The 18,077-nt window shown below is 37.6% G+C and overlaps 1 protein-coding gene across 1 annotated transcript; it reads right to left on the bottom strand.

Moving 5' to 3' along the window:
* Nucleotides 1-3,983: 3,983 nt before the first annotated feature.
* On the bottom strand, nt 3,984-17,502 carry LOC139762865 (phosducin-like protein). Its single transcript, XM_071688089.1, has 8 exons — nt 17,369-17,502; nt 15,912-16,115; nt 14,970-15,095; nt 12,068-12,198; nt 11,056-11,161; nt 9,124-9,237; nt 7,625-7,749; nt 3,984-7,013 (listed from the first exon to the last, which is right to left on the bottom strand). Exons 2-8 carry the CDS (start codon nt 16,092-16,094, stop codon nt 6,914-6,916), a joined length of 885 nt encoding a protein of 294 aa, XP_071544190.1. The 5' UTR covers nt 16,095-16,115; nt 17,369-17,502; the 3' UTR covers nt 3,984-6,913.
* Nucleotides 17,503-18,077: the final 575 nt, after the last annotated feature.

The raw sequence follows: 18,077 nt of genomic DNA, 5'->3' as shown, positions 1-18,077 counted from the left end.
TGCAGGAGGTAGAAGGCTTTATCCAGGTGCCACAACGCCCGTGGTTCTGCTGCAGTTAGGAAGAGGAGTTGTCAGGGTCCCATAGTCCTGCTTCAGGAGAGAGAAGGCGTTAACAGAATCATATTGTTATGCTTCAGGAGGGAAAAGGTGTTACCTAGGTCCCTTGGCTGTGCTGCAGGAGGGAGGAGGCGTTGTTCCAGGTCCCTCAGACCTCCTGCAGGAGGGAGGAGGCGTTGTCGAAGTCCCTTCTATGGTTCTGCTGCAGGAGGCGTTGTGGAAGTCCTATGGTTCTTTTCTAGGAGGAAGGAGGCCTTGTCGGAGTCCTATGGCTCTCCTGCAGGAGGGAGAAGGCGCTGTCAAATTCTCATGGTTCTCCTGTAGGAGGGAGAAGGCGCTGTCAAATTCTCATGGTTCTCCTGTAGGAGGGAGAAGGTGCTGTCCAAATTCTCATGGTTCTCCTGTAGGAGGCGCTGTCGAAGTCCCTCAATTGTTGCTGTTTTTCATCATCGAGTCATGAACTACCATTAATCCCTTAATTAAATTCGCCAGGGAATTTAATGAAGGAACTCCACTTAGGAATATTTCTCCCTGAAGGCGATTCAAATGAAAAATATTAAGTCAAAAGTTGAGGATACATCGCAGGTAAATGACAATGAAACTAATAAAAATCCCGAGCACTATTAATCACCTGACAAGATTAATCACAGGATAATGTAGTTAATTAACGGAGTATTGCCACTTAGTTCATAAACACCAGTGATTAATAACCTTCCCCCCTCCCCCTCCCCCCAATGCAATGTGGTCGCTATTACCGCAAACTTTTTATTTGTAAAATACGAGAACATCCTTCAATCTTTTATAAAATGTATAGTTATAATATATCTATAACACATTTTCCTCCATTAAAATGAAATCTGTCCATGAATTACGCAGATCATTAAAAAATCTATTTTTTTCAAGAACATGTTTAATTAATACCAACCATTGAACGCTTCATAGAACCCAATTATTTGAGTTAAAACTGAATTTATCTTAACAAAATAAATAATGAATTAACAGGATTATTATATATGATATTAGTATGATTTTCACGAGTGACATTAGACATAATGCATTAATAATAATAAATCCCCAGCAGATGTACATATATACATACATAGACATATGCTCATTTATGATAGCCTGTTTATTTTGATGGTTAGATACTAAATACTTTATATATCGAGGAATATTAAGGAATTTACGTCGCCAATTCGAGATAGCACAAGAAAGGCAACATGGCGGCTTGGCAACACCGCCCTTCCCCCAACACAGGAAGCTTCCATTGTCTAAATTTTTATGCTTTATCGCCCTCACTTCCTTCCCTTTTTACCCGCCATTTTACTTCCCTTGACTTAATCCGGCCAGTTGATCTCTTTTGATTATTCATGTATCAACTCAGGAGCGCGCTAATGTCATCCAATTGCAACAAAGCTGCCTTTATTAGGTGGATATTGCTCCTTAAAGTGGAAAATCAGCCCAATTGCCCCCAACAGACGATGTTAAACTCTACTATCATGGCTCTCACCCTCCTTCATGCTTATTTCTTTATCCCCAGAGAACATTTCGAGGAAATTCTTTATCATTTACGCTATTTCACCGTTAAAAATAGCCATGCCGCCGTTCATGCTGTAGTAGTAAGGTTAACGACTCTGGACTTTAGGGTATTTTCATCCTGGTTTACACCACTTCCAAATTTTCCCTGAATATATTACTTTAAACCCTCATTATTCATTATCCTAAATGATTACATATGACCAATGCTGGTACAAGGACGACCATCAACTCCCTAGTCCATTCTAGGATGAATTGTGCCAATTCCCAGCTAACTCTCGTATTTCAAGCTTTAAACCTATCTTTTTTTCGGTGCGTCTAAAAAAAAAGGAATTTATTTCTTAATCTATGTCTAACATGGATTCTTGGAATGCATCGCTTCATGTCCCTTCTTACTGGGGGTCGTAGTTCTTATGGTTGCCGCCTAGGTGGCGCGCACCACGGTGGTGCCGTGTGCACAACCAGTTCACAAAAGTGCGTCCAGATGGCGTCTATAAGTAGAAGGCGTGGCTTGGTATTCCTTGCTGAGCATTGACATACTTATCCTCTCTATTATTTACCACCCTTTACCCAAACTCTTGATTACCCGACTCCAAGGAATCCTAGAATACACACTTCCTATTAAAAAACTTCTTGGCAACCCATCTCTCAAATCAGCAGTCTTGAAAGGTTTTCATAAATAACTTTCTGGATAATCATTATCACCCTTGCAGTTGTTAGGTATTAAACTCAAACAACCAACGAGCCAGCTAAGCCTGATCGGACGCTGAATCATCGGGCCCAAACAACGCCTCTCCTTTAGCAGAACCTCGAGACCCTGGTAGAGCCTTTCTCCTGCAGCAGCACCACGGGACCCCGGCAACGCTTTTTCTCTCCTGCAGCAGCACCACGAGACCCCGTCAACATTCTATACTTTCCTACAATAGCACCACGGGACTCCAGGAACGCTTTTTCTCTCCTGCAGAAGCACCACGGAACCCAGGCAACGTCTTTCCTCCTACAGCAGCACCATGAGACCCCCAGAACGCTTTCTCTCCTGCAGCAGCACCACGGGACCCCGGTAACGCTTTTTCTCTCCTACAGGAGTACCACGAGATCCCCGTAACACTTTCCCTCTCCTGCAGTAGCACCAGAAGACCCCAGCAATACTTTCTCTCTCCTGCAGCAGCACCACAGGACCCCGGCAACACTTTCTCTCCTACAGGAGCACCACGAGACCCCAGTAACGTTATTCTCTCCTACAGCAGGACCATGGGGCCCTGGCAACACTTTCCCTCTCCTGCAGTAGTACCAGAAGGCCCCCGTCAACACCATTCCTCTCCTACAGCAGCACCATGGGATCCTGGTAATACTTTTCCTTTCCTTCAGCAGCACATGAGACCCAGACACCACTTTCCCTTTCCTTCAGCAGCACCAAGGGACCCTGGCACCACTTTCCTTCTCCTGTAGGAGCTCCATGGGATCCCAGCAACACTTTCCTTCTCCTGCAGAAGCTCCATAGGATCCCAGCAACACTCCCTTTCCTGTCGTAGCACTGTGGGGCCCTGGCAATGCTTTTCCTGTGGAGCTCGGACAAAACTACTACTAATCAACACAACCTATGAAAGCCTCACTGAGGTTGATATTTACCTAAAATTTCTAAATATATCAATATTGCCATCTACATTCCAATTTGGAAAGAATCACAATTTTGCGCATGATCAAGATATTCTTGGGTCTACAGGGAAAATTTTCCCCGGGGACTCATAGGATTACCTTCCAATATATTGGATGCATGTACTTCTCATGTCACAGAAAAAACATATAATTATTAGGGAATGTTGAGTGAGGTTTTTAATAGGCCCTGTATTTTATTCCATATTTTCTCTAATCATCATAGCACCTCCACGTTTCTTATTGAAACAAAAATTATCAAGACATATTTTCATGCTCAATGCTACAGTTAAAAAGTTCATTAATCTGTTTTTTCCAAATTCACAAGTTTGTGGTAACTATAAATCAAATTTTACTGAACATGAGACCAAGTCATATTTTCTTTGAAACCACAGAAAATTAATTTGTGTTGCTCGAGGAATTTAGGTGAGCTATTCACAGGTTTTAGTGACATAATAGAACATCTCCCCTACTAATGAACATCACACTTTCTCATGATCTTCATAGCCATCTGGCTTATTTTATTATCATAGCTTGAAAAGGGTGATCCTAATTAAGTTTCCTAATTTTCAAAATAGTAATACAATTATGTTCCCAATTCATATGGGGTAGAAGTGGACCAACTGCTTTTTCTCTTGGTTGAAAGTTTATCACATTACAACGACTTGATTGATTATAAATAACATGCTTAATACTGGCAAAACATGCAAACTAATTAGGGTAATCAGAGTAATACAGTAAATTAGTTTTTATTGGAATAAGAAACAGATCACTACTTCTATAAATGCCATGACTAGAAATAATTGACATGAGATGTAGGACGACAATTTTTCCTTAATGACAAAAACAAAACTAAATTTATATGACACTAGTTAAGTCTTAATATCTACTCAAGTTTATTTCCATACAACTAAAATTTATGAAAAGACGTGATAAATGAATGTAAAAACTGAACTTGGCTCTTTCAGAACAAGTGCTTTGTTTCACTACCCAATCTACATTAAGAAGATTTACCAAGTGATGGTTATCATATATCCAGGATTTCATTTTTTATCTTTAGTCACCATACATAAGTTCTCAAATGTTGAGAAATGCTCTCCATAATAGTTGGTAATAATATATTGCAAAACTGGGCACTAACTACACTTCGACAAGGAGAGAGTTTCAAATGAAAAAATATCTATTATATTCCCTTTTGTGGGTGGTTTCTACTCCTGTCCACTGAGAAACAGAAAAGTTAAACTTTTAGACAGAATTCCCGTAAGTGAAATCTGTTTTTCCATAACCTTCCATCAATAATTAGAGAAGCATTTCTACAAAAAAAATATGATTCTAAGACATAATACCAACAAACTAAAGAATGCAGAAAATCTTTAATTTTAAACATAAATTTGATAAGGTTTTGATATCATTAACAGTACAAATTAAGGCATGGAATAAAAAAAAATATCTTAACACTGAAGACTGTGGGCTACTGTTCTGTAAGGTAGTTTTGTAAGCAAATGTGAAGGAGTTACCATGACTTTCTATACTCAATTTATATATGTGAAACCCAAGTGTTTGAGGTTTAAGATACTTTAAAATAAGATCAGTTGAGATGGATTACCTGTGAGAATAGTTGAAATAAAAGGTTAGATAAAATGTTCCAAGAAGGTTGTTTGGTGTGAGCAAGTCTTCAAAGAGGTACTTTAAAGAAGACATGATTAAGTGGAACATATGGCACATGACAGGCTGGTCAGATGATAAAGTGCATGACTATATTATTCAGCCATCACAGACTCGTAGATCAGTAAAGCACTTAATTCATCATTAGCTTGTCATCAAAGTTAACCAAATTAATCAACAGCATGTATTTTAGGCTACATAAATTTCAACATTTCTTCAACCCTAGTACAGCATTATCTGCTGCATGAGCATAGAAGTTTTTCTTTCATTTATGTAATGAAAGACTGACATGCAATAAGAAGGGAAAATATTTAGAAAGTTATATAAATACCTTTGTTCTAGCCTGGGCCACAGCTAAAGGGCAGAAGAGGGTGCGTTTGACATGACTGACAGCTCCAAATAAGTGAGGATGGGGAGATATTATTTCTTTCTTTTCTTTGAACTTGGATTCACACTGCAGTCTTATCTCATACATAGGCAAAGCACTGGAGATGAATAATACAAAGATATTTGGAAATGGTACACAACCCATTCAAAAAACGTGTAAGGAGTTAAAGAGGCAGAGATACATGGGGAGGACAGTGAAGCTTTTGTTTCTTTGTTTATCTTACACTTAGTTTCATATTCCAATCTTTCAAATACATGTATAGTGGTGGTGGTAAATAACATGAACACTTTTAGAAACAGAATGTACCTAACACTAAACACCAATGTAAGAACAGTAAGCGACTTGCATGTGTGGAAGGATGTGTGAGGAGGTATATTTTTCTTCAGAAATATCTTCGGCCTTTAGCTATCATCTGTTCTCAAAGTACTCAACTATACCAGGATTATATGAAGAAATTAGACACAATTATGTAATTTCTTCCAGAAATGTGATGACCTCAAAATCACATCACAGCATCGTGGCACTTCCCAGGCAATAACAGACAGACATTACACCATCTCACAACTAGATCAATGTCTCTTTCAAAACAAAATATACGCATCACCAAAGAAGTATACCACTAAATCGTTCACCCAACAAATATGAATCCAACCTGTGGCCAAATACTCCCACTCAACAAAACTCCAAGTACATGGGGTATCATACATGACACAAGTATGACAATTTCCTAAATACAAAAAAACAATACAAGCATGAAAAAAGAGTCATAAAAAAAATCATATGTCCTCAGAATGATTACCAATAGCAGATCTAGACAAGAAAAAGAATCCTTTAGTATTCTCTACAAAGAATTCATCTGCTCCATCCTAAACTATATTTTCACTTGGCTTGGTCATTCACCCTCTTAAATCTTCAGAAATGCAAATCACACACTAAAAAAAGTATTTAGGACCTTCACTGGCTGCCTAGGAAGTACAAACATTCAACACTTGCACTTTGAAACAAAATAGTTTCAATATGGAGTCGCCTTAATATGCTCAATACTCAGATCTTTGCAACAGCATTTGATCCTTCTTTTGCAAAACACTCCATAACCAACCACTAACCCCCCGAGCTGGTTTCCAGGTACTTCATGTGAAACTTTGATCAATAACCACAATGTATTCTGTTTGGAAGTTTGGACGATTACAGTGTTTGCATGAAATTATAAAGTGAAGAGACACCAGATAACTTAATATGTGATACATTAAACTACCTGGAGAAACTTTACTGAAAAAATCTTCAGATAACATAAATATGCAGACCTAGACTAAGCTGTTGTACTTAAAATATTAAGCATCATACACCGACAAAATAAATACAGATTATTAAGAAAGGAGTTTAAGCACAATAATCAATGGCAGAGCTAACAATCATGGGCAATGTTTCCATGCATGTAACATTACGTGTTCTGTTGAGTAATTCCTGATGGGGATACTGCCAGATTTACGACAGTATTTTCTGGATATGAAAATTAATCTAAAACATTAAAAGACTGTATCTAGACTCTTTTCAATATTTGTTAAAGGAAGACATAGGGCAGGATTAAGAAGGTACCCATGCATGGGATAGTAGCTAATCATCCAGACTAAAGTCACTGTCATCGTCATCACTTGGTATGGAAGGACCCGTGATGCCTGGTGGGACAAGTGTCTTGTCCATCAGCATGCCATGTCTAGGTGAGGAACGGGAAGCCATTAAAAATAAATGAGGATCAATGAAGAGAAAAGTTATTATCAGTGACCCAACAATCTCATTTAGTACTCTTAACTGTTAATCTTGACAGCCATTAAGTTCTTCCTACAGGAGCAATTAAAAACATACCATGTCATATCTATGCATTTTTTTTCAATTCTAGACAGGGTTCAAATTACTTATGAAATTTCTGATTGCTGAAGTACACTCTAAGTTATGAATTCACAAAGGAAAAATCAGATTCTGAATTATAGGAAATCTATTGCTTTCAGGGACTGCCCTTAGGGCATATAAAATTTAATGAATCACTGCAAAAACCAACGACAATGCATCATGAAGAGGGTAAAAGGTGTTGCGATAAGGACATAAGCTATCAAAATGTATTACCTACCTCAGATAAATACAAAAATCTGTCTATCTATCTATCTACCTGACACCTGTTCCAATTGGAACCCCCTTAAAGGGGTAGCCACAGCAATAGCTTTAGTGCCTCACCCTTAACAGGCCACTGGCGGAGAGCAAGTCTAATGACTACTCTATCTATGAATTAGGTAGAAAAACAAAATCAATTTATCAAATCAATATACTTACTCAATAAGGAAAGATTCTACATCTGTGGCATAAAAATCATCTCCAAACTCATCAGTGAGCCGAACAAAGTTGCCCATCATCTGGCCCCCTTTGTAAACAAGCAGAGCCGGCAACCCTGTCACTTTCTGGAAAATGAAAAAAAATTACTTGATCCTTATTAATCTACTACTGGTATTTATACTTATACTCTGTTAATAACATTTATTTAGATATTCTATATAAAGTACCTCAACAAAAAGAAAAACTGTTTTGATGATGGCAATATCTACACTGTGAGTAATATCTCCCGTGCTTGTAGGGTAACTGAGCATGACAAGTTGTGAAAAGGTATGTGGCAAATATAGGATCCCCTCTACATCAAAATTACTTCATCATTTTTAGTTTTGTATTACGACAATTTTCAACTATCCATCACAACTCTATCAAAAAAAAAAGGAATGTCATTCTGGAGAGTTCTATATACATTCAACCATAAACAAAAACTGGAGGGTATTCTATGGAATATGTGTCAACTGCAGTATGGCATAGTTGAGGGTAAAATAAGGATGGGTGGAAATGCTATTTGGAAAACATCTAAAACATCTTTATTATGTTCTACAGCAAGAGGTGGAATTTTCAGTAAGTTACAAAGCAGGTCAAATTCCAGGATAAAACTCATTAAAAGTGGAATACATGGGTTTTATGCATTTCAATTCTTTAGACGCTGGGAAACAACTGTATATAGTTTCTTCGCCAAAGGTTTAATTTTCTTTTACTTATGAAGCAGGTAATGTTAACATTTTTCAAGCTGTACAACTCAAGCAAAATCCAAACTAATATTATGGTTTTTTTGCCATTCAATTCTTTAGAAGCTAGGAAAATAAATATGAGTATCTAATAAAGAGTATCCAGGCTATGTTAAAGGTAAAGGCAATGGTTAGAGTAAGACTCCTGATGACATGATGACAATGGGCAAAGCTATCCTAAAAATGTCTGTCATACTATGCAAATGACAGAATGTGTGAATGCGGATGGTACATTTTGGGAAAGTTCGGAAACAGGCACAGGAGTACAATAGGTCTGTGTGATATAAATTTGGTTTTTCAATATCAACATGAAAAGGTCTTCAGCTAGTTTTGGGCCTTGAATAGAAGGAAATGGAAGACGATGAATGTGCTAGAAATGAAATGCCTGACAACAATACAGTATCTGGCATATGGCAGACTAATCATATGTACTACTGAGCACTGAATTAGTGAGAGGGCCATAAAGGATGTGCTGAAGTGGTTTCTGAACATGGAGAGGATGAGTAATGAGAGAATGACAAACATACTCAGTGTCAGAAGTGGAGGGAGCATGGAAAAAAGGGTAAACTGAGCATAAAAAGAAAGGACTGAGTAAAGTTTGCTTTGGGGTGCTAGGGGCTGAGCATTCATGAGGGTGATAATTGTGCATGAGAGAGAATAAATTTCACAACTCAGATGCAAAAACTTGCAGAATTAACTTTAAATAACACTTACAAAGTGACTGCTAACACCAGCAGCAGATGCCTGCAACTGACAGAACTTAACGTGAGGATATTCTTGTGCCAGACACATCAGGCAACCATTCATGGCCTCACATCCCAAAGCTTCCTGAAGTAACAAAAGTTTAAAGTTATGATGCAAAATCACCAGTCTTTTGTGATTCAAACAATCAGCTAAAATTTTATAAATCAAAACCTAACCTAGGGTCAGAAACAATAATGAGAGGGAGTATGAATAATTTTGAGAAATAACACTGAAAAAGTTTACACAATGCTCTATCACTGACATTTTTGAAAGAACACTTTTCATCATTTTCACACTGCCTATGTACTGACTTTAATATAAAAATCTATAACCAATACAATTTTTTATTCATCCATCATTTCCTAAGTATCACTTCATCTAATGTACATGACACATGCCTTTAAAAGGAGCAGATGTGCCACACTCATTAATCATGGCCATGGGTGATTAAGTCAAGGCTGAAAGTTTACTCATAAATTGGGAGGAACAGATACATATATTACACAATACATCTGATAAGATAAATATAAATTTTTAAGCATGCTGGCAGGTTCTTCCGGGAAAGCAAACTATTTCAGGCCTATTGGTACCGAGTGTACATGTTAAGTTCAAAGAACCAGGACTGAGGTTAAGGTCCAGCAAATCAAAAGTAGTGTAGAAAAATACAAGGCACATGTATAGGAGAATATGGCATATCAGTGAAAGCCTTTGACAACTAAGTACTGTCTCAATTGAGGTTAAACATTACTTAACTCCAGTAAACAAATAGCAGAGAAAAAACTTTTCCATTTGAATACCTTTGAGAAAAGGTTAAGGTTACAATACATTCAGACCTTAACTTGTGGCCCATATCTCTAAAATCCATAAAAATCTAATGTCTGAAAACTGCTTGGTCCTAAAGTTTATGCATATTTGACAATGTCCTTGTATCTTTAAAATAACATATCCCTTAACATCCAAATGAGCTTCCACACTATATGGCTACTTAGTCTACAGGGCAGCCAGCAGGAGAAGCCTCAACTTCATCGCTTTCCTTCTCATAAAAGACATATCTCAAACTTGATCTTCAAGCTCTTATGTGGATCTGAACACCTGTTAAAAGCTAACTGCTTTCAATTCTCAATAACAAGAATATGTAATCTAATCTTTTTCCTTCCAACTGTGGTCCAACTATCTTCGCTGATGAGACACATAAAGTTAACACATTACGATGGAAAATATGGAATAAAATGTACAGAGATTATGCTAAAGGGTAGAACACAGAATAATAAAATCTGGTTTAAGGAATGAGTTATAAATGCAGTTACAGAAGTTTAAATATTTGAGTAAGTCTATCAGCAAAGGCAGTGGCAGAGACTGAGAAATCTTAAATGGTGACAAAAGAGATGAATGATGAGAGATAAAATGGTGAAATTGTAAAATGAGAAAATGATAAAAAACTGGCAGACAATAAGTGAAGCCATCATTCTTTGTACAAGTATCAGATGTTCATATTTCTAGTTGCTTGTGAAACTTGGGACTTAGAAAAGAATCACATGCAATCCAGGGTAGAATTACAAGTGGAGAACATCACAGGAAGATGATAAATACATAAGGTAATGGTTAACAGAGTAAAACGTAAAGTATAGATGCCATATGAATATGTAGAGATATCTGGTGTGAAAAGAATCACCCCAACTGTATTTGGTTGAGGTGAAAGGAAAAGAGTACTGAAAAATCAAAGACTGATTGAGTATATAGTTATTATGACACAAATATCTCAGGTGTAAATTAAGCAGCAAAATGCAGTGACTGCTGAGTTTGGGGATTCTGCAAAAGGTAAAGATATATACAAAAAGACAGCAAATAAACCACAATGCAATACACAAAATGATAAGGCCTTACCAGCATATGGAAACCTACTTGATCATAGATGTGCACAATGATAGTGACTCCTTCTTCTTCTTTGTCAATAGCATCCAAGAAGGATTCCCCATTCTCGAGTGCAATCAGACGACCAAACTGTGCTCTGGCAGAACAAGAGTGTGTATAATGATATAAACACTGGGATGAGACATATCAAATACCATCTTTACAAGACTGCATCATCTATATGACTTAATAGAAGTTAAACAGACACCACTGGGAGAATATGGAGAAGAGGAAAGAATAAATGTGCCAAATATGATCGAAAGTGACCTATAGGGGTCTATCAGAAAGAGGTTTTGCTAATCACTAAAGGCAAACTGGAGATTTTCAACAGCCCATTTTCTAAGGATAGGCCATTTCCTACTTTTTGGTAGTCTTGCTTCCATTCTGTGGGGGTTTAACTCCTAATTCTAACTAGGTGTAAACAGCATGCCTCTACAATCGCTATTCATTACAGACAAGATCGCTGGTAGAGTTATAAAGGATGTCAATACTCTACACGTGTGATTAAATCTTTTACAACTTCATCTCTTGCTTAAAAAAAAAAAGTTATCCATGGGAACAACTTCTTCCAGTAAATATTTTCTCCTGAAATCAGTCCAGATTCAGGTCTCGCAAATCATCAGAGAAGTGGGTAACAGTTAAATATCAACAATATATTTGCGTGTGTGGACGTGTGTATGTACATGTGTATGGGGGGGGGTTGGGCCATTTCTTTCGTCTGTTTCCTTGCGCTACCTCGCAAACGCGGGAGACAGCGACAAAGTATAAAAAAAGAAAGAAAAAAAAAAAAAAATCAACAATATATACGACAAGATCTGTGACTGTTAATTCTATGGATGACCAGTGAAAATGAAGAAAATGTAAGATAACAAGACAATATTGGTTAATGAAGTTAAAAAATGAATGCATGAATGCAAGAATCATAAATTTACAGAAATTAATCGGTTGACCTTCTTTCACAATGGAAAATGTATACTGAACAAAATAAACCCTAGTGTCTTACTTATTTGATGTGTGAGCCATCATTTCTTCCATTCTCTTTGAGATATACTGTCTGAGGAACTCCTCATCTATTAAGACATCTACATCCTCCTCTTCTTTATTCTGATTTTCTTTCTCCTTTTCATCATCCAGCTGAAAAATGAAGAGAAAATCTTACCAAGTGCCAATCTCTAATCAATCTAACCATCTCCCGGTATCAAATGGGGTGACAAATGTTGTATTCTATGAACATTTCTATCCTTGCAGAATTACACAGCAATCTACTCCATGTTATCCTTTCCATTCTGCCCTTTTCCTCTATCCCTATCTGTGATCTTTAACACTATTCCAGGTTCCATGGAAAGGGTACTTGGCACTCTACCCCAAAGGAACTGTAGATCCCTGATGCTCTATTCTATATATATACCCCTTGTGTAGCAAACACTGAGGCACATGCACAAAAGACAGAGGAACACTTTCTAAAAATTCAAAACATATAATCAACAATGTTTTACAATATCATTTATGATAATTTCCAATATCTGTTATCATGAAACTTAATATACTACTTAATATACTTAATATACTGGATTTGTATGTAGCATTTATGGATCTGGAGAAGGCATATGATAGAGTTGATAGAGATGCTCTGTGGAAGGTATTAAGAATATATGGTGTGGGAGGCAAGTTGTTAGAAGCAGTGAAAAGTTTTTATCGAGGATGTAAGGCATGTGTACGTGTAGGAAGAGAGGAAAGTGATTGGTTCTCAGTGAATGTAGGTTTGCGGCAGGGGTGTGTGATGTCTCCATGGTTGTTTAATTTGTTTATGGATGGGGTTGTTAGGGAGGTGAATGCAAGAGTTTTGGAAAGAGGGGCAAGTATGAAGTCTGTTGGGGATGAGAGAGCTTGGGAAGTGAGTCAGTTGTTGTTCGCTGATGATACAGCGCTGGTGGCTGATTCATGTGAGAAACTGCAGAAGCTGGTGACTGAGTTTGGTTAAGTGTGTGAAAGAAGAAAGTTAAGAGTAAATGTGAATAAGAGCAAGGTTATTTGGTACAGTAGGGTTGAGGGTCAAGTCAATTGGGAGGTGAGTTTGAATGGAGAAAAACTGGAGGAAGTGAAGTGTTTTAGATATCTGGGAGTGGATCTGGCAGCGGATGGAACCATGGAAGCGGAAGTGGATCATAGGGTGGGGGAGGGGGCGAAAATTCTGGGAGCCTTGAAGAATGTGTGGAAGTCGAGAACATTATCTTGGAAAGCATAAATGGGTATGTTTGAAGGAATAGTGGCTCCAACAATGTTGTATGGTTGCGAGGCGTGGGCTATGGATAGAGTTGTGCGCAGGAGGATGGATGTGCTGGAAATGAGATGTTTGAGGACAATGTGTGGTGTGAGGTGGTTTGATTGAGTAAGTAACGTAAGGGTAAGAGAGATGTGTGGAAATAAAAAGAGCGTGGTTGAGAGAGCAGAAGAGGGTGTTTTGAAATGGTTTGGGCACATGGAGAGAATGAGTGAGGAAAGATTGACCAAGAGGATATATGTGTCGGAGGTGGAGGGAACGAGGAGAAGAGGGAGACCAAATTGGAGGTGGAAAGATGGAGTGAAAAAGATTTTGTGTGATCGGGGCTTGAACATGCAGGAGGGTGAAAGGAGGGCAAGGAATAGAGTGAATTGGAGCGATGTGGTATACCGGGGTTGACGTGCTGTCAGTGGATTGAATCAAGGCATGTGAAGAGTCTGGGGTAAACCATGGAAAGCTGTGTAGGTATGTATATTTGTGTGTGTGGACGTATGTATATACATGTGTATGGGGGTGGGTTCGGCCATTTCTTTCGTCTGTTTCCTTGCGCTACCTCGCAAATGCGGGAGACAGCGACAAAAAAAAAAAAAAAAAGTTTTATGGTACTAAGTCTGTTTACACTGTGACATGTTTTAGTACCGATGGTGTATAGGATACAAAAAAGCCAAATGACTTGACTTAATACCTAAAGATTCAAGAGGGCACTTTCTCCAGCCCTTCACATCAAGCAATTACCCAACAAAGCATCTCATGTGAGTTCCTTTGTTTGCCTAAACAGCCAATGCTGTTTGTAATCTAAAAATAGCTACTAATACTCTCACCCATAGGGGTTTGATGATGAAGCCAAATTTCCAAGCTGACATCAGAGAAATGCTAAATAAGTGAACTGATACTAATCTAGCAATGAAAAAGCCTAAAACACAAGGGAAGTCTTTTCAATATGAGCAAGAATGACAAGTGGGGATCACTCAGGAAGTAATGTAGATTCTGCAGTACAACCGTCAGAAATTCTTCATTTCTAAAAGTTACCAACAAAATAGAGCAAAACCTACGATAATACCTTCCAAAAACACTTAAGCCTTCATGGGCAAAAAGTTCTGAAGCAAGAATGAGCTAAAAAAAAAGTCAGCAACAAAAAATTCCTCTGCTAGGTCTGAGAAAAATGCAAATCTTTCTCATATAAAACATCTTTCAGAAGATCTGAGGGACCTTCCATGAAAGTGAGACTAACTGTCATATTTCCCGAGTGTTTTAAGTCGAAAACTTCCTTCCTAGAAGAAGACCGGGTGAGAGAAAAGTTTGAGGATAGGGAAAACCAAGATCCCTGTGGAGTGATATTCAGCACCATTATATCACTACACGGGCACTCTTCACCATGGACTAGGACCCAGGAACCAATCTAACACAGAAGGCTGAATGAAGGGTCAACATTTTTCCAATCTCAGCCAATAATCTTTCCTGAATCAGGTGGACCCAAACCTTCAAAGCAAACTAGAGGCTACTTAATCTTCCAGTGCTCTCATCAGATGCTTGTGTAGTTCTGTGAGTAAGTACGAAAAAGAATCATCATTAAGAATACAGAGTTAGGTGTGCCTAAAAATCTGTAAACAAAGATTCATCTTACATGTGATCTGCAGGTAAGGGTGAGTTTCTTCGCCAGCATAATACATTCCCTTTCTTGTTCTTTCCTTTTCTCTGACTCAAGCTGCTTAAACCGTTGCCAGTCTTTCAATACTCCTTTTGGCCCAGTCTGTTTGAGAAAAAAGCATGAGTAGATCCAAACTCTGGACAATGCCATTGTGAATCTAATCACAGAAAAGCAAATAGCTGAGTGGTACTACTTCCATAACACTTTGTAACCACAGAATCCACTGCAGCCAACCCTATCACTTGTTAGATATAATCCACACCAGCCCAGCTCCTGCATATAAAGCATTTCTGACCCAGTCAAACAATATCCCTTTTCCCAGAGAATACACACACACACTTACTCATGAAAATACCCAAAAAATTAACCACAAAGCAACTACACCTCTTAACGGGAACAGTAATGAAGAACCTACTTAAACTCAATCTTGAAACAGCTGCTCATCCACCTTTCACTCTCACTGACTCGTGCAGTTCAGTTAAACCCTTAAAGAATTCTCCTGCAGCAGGCCCTGACATCATCTCAAACTTTCACTGGAAATACTTTAGCCTAATTGTAATCCAGTCAATCTGAGGTGATCTTCAACCACTCCTGGTTACACACCAAGACCCCAAACATCAAGATGCTTGCCAGCATATTACTAATCCTAAAACCCTCCAGACCCTCCTCTTATATCCCTGTAACACATTTACCTTCAGTATCCAGTCATTAAAATTGATACAGAACAGAATTAAGCAAAATATTCCTCTTTCACAAAAACAATATGGCTTTAAACCCAATCACTCCACTACCACACTGCTTATAGACTCCAAACAATTTATCTGAGATGACTTCAGCATTGCATCCTGTATGGTATTAGTGGTAATGCACTGTTTTCATGCAGAAATATATTTTTTTCATAGACCAACTGTCACTTACATTAGTAGATGATCCTTCCCAGTTTCTCAATTCAGGCTCCATGGGTGGTATTTTAGCATCCTTTAGGCTGGTTTGAGTGTTCTCTTCATCCTTTTCCTCATCCTCCTCATCATCTTCATCCTCTGAGCTACTGCAATAATACTGCAACTTCTCTCCTAAAATGCGGTCTTCGAGTGTTGCCATAGCTACCGATGGATATTTCGTCTGAAATATACCAAAACGGGCATGAATTCATTTTCCTTTATAGATAGCACGTTCAATCTTCCCCAAAGACAAAAAAGTATGCACAGAAAAGTATATATCTCAGGGAATAATGATAAAAAAAATGGGGATACAGATATTATTCTGAGTCCGAGGCTATGTAGCAGACCATAATGTTGTACAATGTGCAACAGGCCCAATATAAAGAATCGCAAACATCTAAGTCACAAGAAATGTTTCCATGATAAAGAATAATAGTCATACTGACAATGAGGACAGGCCACAATCCTCAATAGCTGAGATCAATAGTACCCTGAGTAATACAAGCAGCAGACTATGAACTTAGTAATTAAATCTTACCTGATGATATCTATGGTGACAAAAGTAAGGGCTATGGACATCACTGAAAATGTGGGGTTACATATGTAAATGAATATAATACACTCGTAAGAAATCAATAAACATATAAAAACCTAATGTAACCGCACCTAATAGTTGAGCTGAGAGTAGACACACAAAAATATTATGCCATCTGCTTCTAAAGATCACAAAGCCACTCGATGTGCCATCTGTTTACATACATTTAGCAGCATTTGCGCAGTACTTAATCATAACTATGACCGATATATTTCTACTAGAACATTAAATAGACCTTGACTGCCAGGGATGTTAGGTGTAGTTATCTCGGGTTCTTTCGATTTTATATACGTGCATTACCTATCATCACATAATCTAATCCCAATTTTCTCTTGATATACCTCTGTTGCCAAATTCAATAACCAATAAAATACGAAGCTGAAAATCAAACTGTGTAACCATCACTGCATTCTATAAACACGACAGTAATACTGAAGAACAAAATCACACAAGATCCAAAGATAAGAGAAATACCGAACTAAACTATACCTTTCCCAATCATTAAATATCCAATTAGAAATAAAATATATTATCTTACTCATTTTTCAAAATTAATGATACTTAGTACAGCTTCAAACTTTCCTCAAGTCTTCAGTGAGGATCTACAGCAGACATAGATGTAGTATAACCAATTAATTGGCTACAAAAATATGCAAGATAAATGACTAAATAATATAATACACTCACCACACTCATGCATATCTCACACCATTGCTTAAGCCCTAGACTTATCTCCACTGAGGAAAGAACAAATTCCGATTACATATCTTCACAACTGTGGAAAGCTGCGCGATAATAACATGCTATAATATGAGAAGAAAAGTGTTATAATAACCCACCTGAACAGAGATAACCAGCCTCAAAGTCTGTTTATCCTCATCGATTGTTGTGATTGTGGACAGCTGGATGTTGGCTACAGACACATTCTAAAAAATGATCTATTGACTTTTCTACCACTATCTATGTCTTTTATATATCTAATTCGATAGATAATATTAGTTTCGATCGTTGGTTATGCCTAATGTCCATTGGATAGTGATATAGAATGATTTATAAATCTTGCTGTGTTAAATGATGTTAGCTGTGTTACCCTTACGTCCATCATAAAATTTTGATTAAAATACTTTACAGATAAATCTTTCTGAAAAGAAATACACTCTATGAATACCACAAAGAATGTAATCTGATCATAAAAAACATTTGTTTAGCTGACCTGTGTGTTCAGGGATCTCTTGAATTACATTATTTACCTGAGAGACTGGAAATTGAAAATTAGCCTTTCTTTCAAATATAATTCATCTGACACATTAGAACAGCAATTGCCATTTCCTTTTAGTGTGAACAGCATTAGTATTGATTAACCTAACTGACACTTACATAGATAGGTGATTATGATAAAGTAATTACATTTATTGACCCACTTATATTTACCTATTTGTGACATTACAGTGTCACTCTGCTTTGAATTGGCGTGATATATTCTTATTTTACAAGAATGATCTTTTCCATTAACTACTCTCTGAATATGACTGGATTTCTTAGATAATC

This window comes from Panulirus ornatus, chromosome 45, assembly GCF_036320965.1.
Source record: "Panulirus ornatus isolate Po-2019 chromosome 45, ASM3632096v1, whole genome shotgun sequence".
In the NCBI taxonomy this organism is placed as follows: Eukaryota; Metazoa; Arthropoda; class Malacostraca; order Decapoda; family Palinuridae; genus Panulirus; species Panulirus ornatus.
Note: the sequence above shows the minus strand (reverse complement) of the source record. Positions and strands in the feature narration are given on the sequence as shown.